General features: G+C 39.5%; 1 protein-coding gene across 1 annotated transcript; it reads left to right on the top strand.

The window, feature by feature from the left end:
* Positions 1-530: 530 nt before the first annotated feature.
* Positions 531-10,450, top strand: SLC17A5 (solute carrier family 17 (acidic sugar transporter), member 5; the record flags this gene model as incomplete). The annotated part of the gene is made up of 7 exons (XM_010152307.1): positions 531-764; positions 1,264-1,351; positions 4,572-4,658; positions 5,917-6,035; positions 6,404-6,562; positions 9,102-9,234; positions 10,299-10,450. Coding segments are annotated over 7 exons (972 nt in total), but the record flags the coding sequence as incomplete, so codon positions are not given.
* Between the last annotated feature and the right edge of the window lie 446 nt (positions 10,451-10,896).

Consider the following 10,896-nt stretch of genomic DNA (forward strand, 5'->3'; position numbering starts at 1 on the left):
AATACTCCCTTGGTCAGTTGGGGTCAGGTGCCTGAACTGTGTGTCCCAGCACTGCCTGTAGCGAGACAGCAGAGCTGGGAATGCAGCTGCAGGATCAGAAGGGGAGAAAGACCTTGAATTCAGTGCAGGCATTCCCCAGCTCCAGCTGAGAACTGATCAGTGCTGCTCTCTGCATCCAGGAACAGCTTCCTAGCAGCCACGGTAAAGAGAGTTAACTCCTTCTGACTGAATCCAGCACAGTCACCTAACCTAAGTTGCTTAGAACTCGAACAGGGATAACTCCCTGGGTACTTATATTTCACGTTGTGATGATTTTCATGCTTGGGCTGAATATGTCTGGGTAGACTGTGAAGTAGCTGAATTAGCTTTCAGCACAACTTTGATTGCAATATAGGTGTGTGTAGAGGAAGGCCATAGAAGATTTGTAATTTAGGTGTAAAGGACTAAATGCTGGATCAAAGTTATATAAAAATATGGTCAGAGAAACCGCTATTTTGAACTCACTGCCTTGTTTTTTTTCCTCTTTTTAGGGGGAAAAGTATTCTTGGGATGCTGATACTCAGGGATGGATCCTTGGTTCTTTTTTCCATGGCTATATCATTACTCAGATTCCAGGAGGATATCTTGCAAGTAAAATTGGAGGGAAGCTGTTACTGGGGTTTGGCGTCTTTGGCACCTCTGTATTCACCTTGCTTACTCCCTTAGCCGCAGATTTGGGAGTTGGCTACCTCATAGCTGTCAGAGCCTTGGAAGGACTGGGAGAGGTAATCCCTTTTGTCTATGTAACTTGAAAACGTACCTGAATAATTTGTTAATCAATTGCAGTGATTAGACCCTGCAGGTTGATATGATGGAGTAGTATGTGGATTGTTTCATTTTGAGTAGCTTAGTTTTAAATTTCTGAATTATTAAAAGGTTTGCCCTGTATTTTAGCCTAAGCTTTCCAGATAGAAGATTTTATTTGTAAGGATGCTTCAGGCAAAACTAGAATCATCCCTTCCCATTTGCCAGCAACCGGGAACTCAGAACAGTATTGTTTGTATTCTTGCAGCTTTTCCAGTATATACAGATTCAAGAGCAAGATAAATTAATTCTTCCTACTTGCTCGCATGCCTTGCACACTTTTTTTGAAGTAGTTTCTTGCTCAACGAGAAATTAACAGATTGTACTACTGCTTTTTAATGAAGTGTGCTGTGAAACGCGCGGAGTTGAAGGGAGGTCTGAAGCTGTCGAGTTTCAAAAGGATGAAATCTTGTTTTCTAGGGTGTCACCTTCCCAGCTATGCATTCAATGTGGTCTTCCTGGGCTCCGCCGCTGGAACGCAGCAAGCTCCTTAGTATTTCATATGCAGGTGAGAAATTCCCACGCTGATAACGGGATTATACATTTTTACTGCAGTAACAGGGAGGATTGACTTAAATCAAAGGGATTTATATTATAAATTTCAATCAGCATTTAATCTGGAATGCGTAACTTTGAATTAAATCTTGCTTTACATTCATTATCTTCATTTATTCATGGCTGTTATAAGCCTGAGAAAACGTATTGATCTGCAACGAATTATAAACTTCAGAGCAACTTTGCTATAAAGTGGTGCAAAGAGTTACAGTGTCTTCCATAATCAGCTTCACAGTAAATAAAGGAGATTTAGTATTAGGAACAAAAAAGCTGGGGTAGAATCACAGGAAAGAGTTGTGTGCTTGGTTGGCTGGGTTTTTTTAGAGTTTTTTTTGGAGGAACTCGAGGAAGAAAATGTCCAGGGTCCTGGGTGTTGCTGGGAAAGCTTCTTGTCAGAATCTAATACTCTCTGACCAGATTCTTTTAGATATTCTACGTGTGGAAGGTATAATGACTGTTATCAAATGTATTTATTTGAAGATATTTGATGTTACACAGGATTTTTGATTTAGCAGAATGATACAAAATGTACTGAAAGCAGAGTACAAATAATAGAATCACTGAACGGTTTGGGTTGGAAGGAACCTTAAAGACCATCTAGTTCCACCCCCCCTGCCATGGGCAGGGACACCTTCCACTAGACCAGGTTGCTCAAAGCCTCATCCAGCCTGGCCTTGAACACTTCCAGGGATGGGGCGTCCACAGCTTCTCTGGGAAACCTGTTGCAGTGCCTCACCACCCGCTCCAGGAAGAATTTCTTCCTGATAATCTAATCTAAACCTCCCTACTTTCAATTTAAACCCGTTACCCCTTGTCCTGTCACTACAGGCCCTTGTAAAAAGTCCCCCCCCAGCTTCCTTGTAGGCCCCTTCAGGTACTGGAAGGCTGCAGTAAGGTCTCCCTGGAGCCTTCTCTTCTCCAGACTGAACAAGCCCAACTCTCTCAGCCTTCCAATATAAGTTAACAGTTCGCAATTGCTGTATTTTGCTATACACATTTGTATTAATGGTCCCTAACATGCTCACCGTCATGTCACTGGGAATCCCTAGTCGCTGGGGAGAAGTACGTGGGTTGAAGGCAGCTCAAGTCTGTTGTTCTCTTAGAAATTCTGTTGTTAGTTGTTTAGTTTTTATGGTTTGTGGTAGGCTGAACCACGAATTCCTTCCCCTCATGCTGGTCTGGCTAACTCGGGGACACAGTCATGCTTTTAATGAACTCGAGGAGAAACCTTGACACCACCACCTGATTCAACTCAACTGTTGATATAGTCAGCTGATCCACTCAACTGACATAGCTGTTTATCTAAAACAAAGGCCACCACCCTCTGGTCCCCTTTGTACTGAGATAAAGTCAGCTTTCTTTGCAACAGCTGTGGCCGGTCACACCCTGCATTATTCTCTGAGCTTCATGGGCACACTGCTCTTGCCCATCTCCATTGAACCTTCGTCTCTTTTAAGGGTTGATTGATCAGTCCTATCGCTCAATGAGGGGCAGGTGAAAAATGTACCTTTCTAAATTTACTGGTCAAAATTGATATTATGCCTTGGAGGATAACAAATTTTGCACTCACTTAATGGAGTAATGGTTTGTTTTACTCACTTTTGTTAATACTAATTCTGTTAAAGCTTTCTTATTAGCCCTGCCTTCTTGATGAAGCCCAAGGCGATACCATGTAAACTGTGGCTACAGTTTCTCAAACAGCTAAGCAGTCTAGTGACTCACTTGTGCCAAAAGGAATGAAGCCTTAATCCTTTCTTTCTCACATTTCCTCACTTCCCTCCTAGCCAAGTGTCTCATTCCTTCCTTTGTGTTATTTCAGGCACTCATCAGACCCTTCCATGAGCCACTTCAACCCACCTAATGCAGCAGAAAGCTTTTTTTTTGGGGGGGGCAGGGGTATGGGGTGGTGTATCTGTTTTCTGCCACATTAGTGAATTATATCTGCTTTAGAAGAAGCCTTCATGTGAGATCTAGCACACAAGAAGTTAAGCAGAGAGCACAGACTTGGGATTGACATCTATTGCATTTAACAAATGGGAGCTTTTAAACTGTCCTTTTGTGTCTTGTGAAACTATATGCTGGTGTGTACTAGTGAGAAGAGGCTGTGGACTTGAACTGCCAATTGTCAGCAGTCATGGATGGATAACGCATCTTGTGTGAACTTAGCAGAGTGTTTCCTTTTCCCCACAGTTTTGTGGTTGGCAGTCATGTGATCTGTGGCTTATTTAATCATGATCGTGTTGATTTTCAAAGAGAACATATGATTGAGGTTATATGCAGTTTCTATTTTGATTGATATGTTGCATGAAGTATGTCAGTTTGATATTCGTGGCTGAAACTTTCTGCCTCAAATGAAAATTATTGATTCCATGAAGATGGAATCTAGGCAGTGTATCAACATAGTAATAAGGTTTTCTGAGTTGAGATTAGGCTTGGAGAAGTGACTGTATAACATGTGAAGAGACAAGGTCTACTATTTATCACCAGTAGAGTTATTAAGTATGGAAATAATACGAGTTGGGTTTCTGGTTTAGATTTGGGCTGGGCAGGAAACCTGCCATCCTTTGCAAAATGTATATTGAATTATAAACTCAAGAATAGTTCTTTCCTGCTTTTGGCTTGTATCTGACCTGGAATCTGCTCATCTTTCCCTTCCTCCTTGCCTGATCCTACACCCTGTCGAATACAGGGACCACAGGATTTGAACCTGGTGGTCATATGGATGCCTTCTAGCTCTTATTTCTAGCATTCCTGTTTCTGTGGAGATAGTAGGAGTTATGAGATATCCAAACTGATTACATCAAGTCAGAATATTATCCCTCCCCCTAGTCCTTAACTGTGGTCAGCTCTGTCTTGTTTTGCAGGAATGTCACTTGACTAATTTGCATTGACTTGGGTGTTCTAGAGCCATTACTTTACTGGAGATGAATGTGCCAAGAATGCTTGTCTCTTACTGCTTTTTGCTAGTAATTTTGGATGTTTAAGGTTTTGTGACTCTGTTTACTTAGAGCTACCAAAGCAGCTTATTGTGCCTGTGTTTCTTTAAGGTGAAATGGCAGCCCTCTGGTGGCGGTGACTTTTCTGCCTGATTTCTTACAGAAAAATAAAAGAACTGTGAAATGCCACTTAGTTTAAGGGGTGTATCTGATTACTGTTTTTTCTACTTTGTGTAGGTGCACAACTGGGAACTGTTATCTCTCTGCCACTATCTGGTTTAATTTGCTACTATATGAACTGGGTTTACGTGTTTTACATATTTGGTAAGTGTGTGTTTGGGTTTTCTGAATTATTAAAAATAAAATCCATATTATTTTTGAAAACATGTTATATTTTAAAACTTTAATTAAAAAAAAAACCAAAACAAACACGTTTGACATGTAGATTGCTATTTTATTCCTCCTGGGAAATTAGAGATATTTAAAGCTGAGTAGATTCCTCTGTGTGGCTATGTAAGCCTTGCCTCCAATGAGCAAAGCTGACTCGGAGTTGGACAAAAGCTGGTACAAGTCAAATGCCCTTAATTCTCCCACCACTTGGAAACAACAGGCTGAAATTTCTTATTTGAAGTGTGAAATTGAGTTAATAACTTTAATCCCAGGAACAAACTTCTACTCTGAATGAAAGAACATGTGAAAAGTTACTGCGGCTTTAAATGGAAACTCTGTGGAAAATCTCTCTAGCAGTCACAGGAACCCTGAAGGAACGCCCAAAATGCAAGGCATAGCATGTTTACTGTGAGTTATGTTCTGGAAGGAGCTCAATGACAGAAAATATTTTTTAACAGAATGTCATAGATCTAACTGATGCTTTTTATAGGCCTGCTGACGTGTCTGAGCTGTTTCATGTTCTGCATGGGAAAGGGAGAATCTGAATAAAAGACAAGGGTTAGACTTCTCTCAACAAAACCACCTCTAGTTTTTGTATAAATAAAAAGGGTTCACAACAAAGAATTAGACAAAATGAAGTAAGCTAGTGTTATATATAAGTACAGTTGATTTGGACTGACTTTTCAAAAGTTACTCTTTTCAAATGACAGTTCTGGGGTTTGGCTTAAAAAAAGAAAAGGAGGATTGGTACATTGGTTAAGCTGTATGTAGTGGTATTCTGTGTATGTGCACGAAGTGGGGGTTTTTTGTGATTAAATAATGTGAATTTTTGTTTCCTCTGCGTGAGCCATATCCATTGTGGCTGTTCCATGTGACTGATAAAAATACAATCTGTATGTGTATGCAGCTTTCTTGCTGTATGAGGCACTTCCAAGAGGAAGAAGAAGAAAAAAAAAATCCACAGAACCCCCACTTTCCTACTTAGTCCTCTTTATTGTTTATTACCTCTAAATGTGCATTGTCACTTTGGGGATCTACTGTTTGTAAGTAGATAGAAGTAAAAACATAAGAAATTATATTGAGTGCCTAACACTTTTGGATGACTTACTTAAAAGTTTTCTTCAAATACTCTAGTATCATTTTAATAAACATTATTTTTCTATCCCTTCATCCATCCTTTTTCCAACAATAGGTGCGCTTGGCGTGTTATGGTTCTTCTTCTGGATGTGGTTGGTTAGCGATACGCCAGAAATTCACAAGAGCATTTCACATGCTGAAAAAGAGTATATACTTTCCTCTCTAAAAGATCAGGTACAGCACTTTGGTATAGTTGTATTTACTTAAGTAAGAACAGAACAGAAACAACAAATATTGTTGTTAGCATCGTGCTCTTGTGATGTCTAGAAAAACATCCTTGATCTATAATACTGATCGGTTTACTTTGCAACAGTAAACAACAGGGCAGTAACGTACATTAGTGTACCTTCTGGGAGAACTGAACACAGTAATTCATTCGTTGCTGATGACTTGCATTTATTGACTGAGTCTCATTTTGTGCCCTTGAGAATGAATGATCAGCATAGATTTGCGTAGGATCAAAAATCTGTATTTAGTGAATGTTTATGTGGATGTCCTAATCGCTCTTTCTCTTCCTTTTTTATCTTCTTCCTGCTTGCTAGCTTTCTACACAGAAATCTGTTCCCTGGAGACCTATACTGGAGTCCCTTCCCCTCTGGGCTATTGTTGTGGCACACTTCTCTTATAATTGGACTTTCTACACACTTCTTACGCTCTTACCCACGTACATGAAGGAGATCCTGCGGTTTGATGCACAGGAGGTAAGAAAGAAAAATATAGTCACTTTCTTTGACCTGGTCTAGTGGGGGGTGTCCCTGCCCATGGCAGGGGGGTTGGAACTAGATGGTATTTAAGGTCCCTTCCAACCCAAACCATTCTGTGATTCTTCTGAACTAAAGAAATGTAATAGCAGATATCTTCCTTCCTGTTTAGAATGAAGGAACCCGTTTAAGAATGTTGGAGTGTATATCTGGGCAATGGTAAAACAAATACCCACAGTTAAGTGGATACATCAAAGAAGTTGCCTACCTTGTAATTTCCACTTTTGTTTCAAGACTTACTTGACATTTAGCTTAATGCTAGCTTTCTAGCTCATTTTTCTGGTTGAAGATGCATGTTACCCATTTTTAACTGCTCTGATCTACAACAATAAGTATAAAAATATTTTTCTCTGTTATATGGCTTGTACAATTGCTTCAGAGTTTATAACTTGTTTTATGGCTTCTGAAATACTACCTACTACTCCCTTACTCACTCATAAAGGAGAACATTTCCAGTTAAAAAAGAAAAATAAAACTAAGGAAATCGTTGGACAAGTGGCATTTTTTTAAAGTTTTTAAGGAAGGGGGCGGGGGAAGTGGAGCAGGGGAAGCTTCAGTCTGATCCCTTTCCACATTGTCACTTTATTTCCTCAATGAGCAGCAGAGGTAAAATACCTTTTTTGGTAAGGCAAATAAGATACTTTTCAAGGATTTTGTTTTTCAATGAAATTATTTAGCAGGGAAAACTTACAGGGGTGGGGAGGAGCATTTATTTTTTTAATAGCAACTACTTGACTGTACTGGTCTTTCTTTAACGATAAAGTTTTGGTGATAGTATACTTTACCTGGAGAAGCTGGTACAGCTCTAGTAAAAGGTGGTCAGAAATTTAAAAAAGTTCAGCATCGTCTTTTCCTGGTGTAACACGAGACTGGTTTAGAGCAAAGTGGAAGCTGCACACCATGCAAGAAAGAGGTGATGCCAGCAATCTTGGGAGGAAAACATGGGGAATCTCAGCATTAGAAGAGAAGGTTGCAGTAGGGCAAGCTGGAAAAAAACCTAGCTGAAGTTGCTGGTTGGGTTCCTTATTATGCCTCTTGAGGGAATACCTGTGTAAACATACATGAAAATTGTTTGCTGCTACCACCACAGCCCTCGATTACGTATATTCTGTAAAACGCCGTTGCAGTAAATGCTAACAGGTTCTGCTGTGGTTTCCTCTGTCTCTGGGATATGCTGCTTCTTTTTGGAGTGACTTAGAGTACAGACTGTGAACATGAAGGAAAAGAAAAAAAGGAAAAGCTTGCATAATAGTGTTGGACTAACTTTGTTGCTACACATTTAGATGGAAATTGCATTACTGTTTGAAGTATTATACAGTTGCTACTGTATAGTCCACCGGTTTCCATCCTGTAATAAAGGGATTGGTTAAAAATAATGCTGTGTCTTCAAACAGTACTTCAAAAGAAGTGTTTGGTGTTTGTTTTTTTTTTTCTAATGACTGAGACTGTCTTCTACTTTTCAAAATTTTACTCACTGCTTTTGAAAGCTGAACATTTAAACCCAATAGGCAGCATGTATGAGTTCTGATAAAGTGGATTTCAGGTGGGGGTGTGTTTCTGGTCTAATTTCAAATTTAATTTCCTAGAGAAGCTTTTGGTTCTTCTTTGACAAATACATGTTTTATAATAGTGTATAAACATTAGAGTATTTCTATCCAATAGCTATCCAAATGCCTAATTTTTAACCACAGATTTAGGTCAAATTATAGCTCTGTTATCATTAATTATCTGTAATTGTATGGCAAGGCTTTAAACGTTTGCAGCTTAGTAGTACCTTTTGTTTCCCTTTATCAGAAAAATATGGGAAATCATGCAGAAGTCACGAAACAGCTCTTGTTCAGTCTAATGGTAGTTGGTTAACAGATGACTTCAGAGTAAGTGATGTCAGGTCCTGAATAATAGCTTTCCTTTGGGATCATAGGGTGTCCAGTCTGGATCTAGTGAAAGTCCTAGTTCTGTATGTTGTCTCTGATGACAGCCAGCGTCAGTTGTTTCAGCAGATAGATATGGGATAGTGTAATGTTGAAGAGTTATAGTAGTACAAACCCCTGATATTTCGTATAGCTTTCAAAATTCTGAATAATATTTACAGCTTCCACTATTTAGTAATTAATTTGATAGCCTGTCCTACGTTAAATTGGTGTTTCTGGAAACTTCCATGATCATATTGATGTCCACAAGATACCTTCATGTATAGTTTTCTTTTTCCTGAACCCAGTTACTGATTTAAACCATTGAGTTTTTGGTCTGGCTGCATTGGTAGTTATGGATTAAGTCATGCAATGGGGAGTTCGTACACTTCAAAATGCTTTGCTTTTTCGATCCCTAGGTTTCTGTTATGATAATACCAACAGTAGTTATGTGGATGGATGGTTTTGATGCCTCTTGTTCAGTCTCTGTTGATGCTCCAGTACAAGTGATTTCTCACATTTGAATTACCATTTCAATGTTTTAACTGTTTCTTTTATCTCCTTAACAGAATGGGTTTTTATCTGCCCTACCTTATTTTGGCTGCTGGTTATGTATAATTCTCTCTGGGCAAATTGCTGATTATTTACGGGAAAAACAGACCTTTTCCACTGTTTGTGTTCGCAAGTGTTTTACCCTAATAGGTAGGTGCAAGTATGGGACATAACCATAGTATCAATCTGGGGAAAATGAAGGGTTTGGGGGAAATGTGTGATAAGAGAGATTAGGCACAGGATCCACCAAAGTTGCAACCTGCTTGATGTATACCCACCCTTGCTGCCTTCTCAATTCTGCTGATTCAATTACTTTCTTTAAAGCAGCTCTTTTATTACTAATTCTCAAGCCTTTTTTATATTTTAAGCTTGCACCATTTTGGTGATCCAGTTTACTGCAGAGCCTCCCACCCAAGTATGTACTTGAGGGGGAAACATGCTGTTGCCCTTGGCAGGGCTCTAAGGTTGGCTTCATCAACAAAAGCATGTGCTTGGAGATGTTTTCAGAGATTATAATGTAAATGGCTAACTCAGGTACTGGGAGAGGGATACCAAAGTTGATTGCAGATGGGAAACATGGTACGCTCCCTCGTGACAGCTGCTGTTTCCAGTACCTGATGTCTCTAAAGCTAGCCTAGGTTCTCTAAATTGTACAGCAGGCCCCAATATAGATGTACCAGACCTTAAGATCTTGTAAATGTTAAATAAAGCTCATTTTAGAAGGTGTCTGCAGGGAGAAATATGCATATATATATATGCACATGTATTTGTGTGAACCCTTTCAGCTCTACTTTATTATGAGCTGCAGAAGTCAGTGGCTTCTGAAACCTGGAGAGTTAGATGGGAATAACTTCTTTGCAGTGCACTGTTTACCTATCAAGTGTCAGTGTGGCTTCTGCTATCTTTATAGCAATAAATAAAATTAATTTGTGAAGTCACTTTCAGCATCAGTTGATTTTTGGGTTTTTTATCTAGCTGAATGCTCTTTGGAGATAGAGGGGGATTTTTCTGGTCTGGCTACTGTTTCCTAAGGCAGCGACAAGTTTGCAACCCATGTGCTCTTCCTCAGAGGCCCGCTGTGTTGCATGTAGTGCAGTACTGATTCTGTACACTAGGTGGTGGTGGAAGTTGTATAGAAAATGTGCACACAGCTTAGAGCCTCTTAATATTTCTCCTGTTAAAAGTCCATTGACGTTAACATTTCTGTCTTAAAGGAATGATTGGACCTGCGGTGTTCTTAGTAGCAGCCGGATTCATAGGATGCGACTATGCGCTGGCTGTTGCATTCGTGACCATATCAACAACACTGGGAGGATTTTGTACATCCGGCTACAGTATCAACCACCTCGACATAGCACCTTCGTAAGTATTGCTGAAGCTATTGTTGGTGCACGTCACACATCTATGACCGCTTTTTTTTTTTTTTGGTATTGCTGGGCTGCCTGGGATATTTGGCTATGGGCCATGTGCTGTACAGGCCTGGAATGTAAACACTGACAATGACTCAGGTTTGCAGTTTTAAGCAGTAGATTTGCAAAAAGTTCAAGTTTGGCAACATGATAGGTACAACAGTTTAGAATAACTCAATTTTTTGATCCTGCAGTAATAAATAATTCCTATAATTATATTTACTAGGTCTTTGCCCTATTTGATTAATAATCTTAATAAGGACAGTGTTTTTTGAACAGTGCAGTACAATTAAGTCTTTCACCCTTTTAAACTTTTCCATCAGAGCTTTCAGCCTTTAGCACAAACATAACCATATTTAAGCACTGTGATAGATACTGCGAAGTATTTCTATTTGAAAAATAT

This window comes from Eurypyga helias, unplaced genomic scaffold (assembly GCF_000690775.1).
Source record: "Eurypyga helias isolate BGI_N326 unplaced genomic scaffold, ASM69077v1 scaffold10940, whole genome shotgun sequence".
Taxonomy (NCBI): Eukaryota; Metazoa; Chordata; class Aves; order Eurypygiformes; family Eurypygidae; genus Eurypyga; species Eurypyga helias.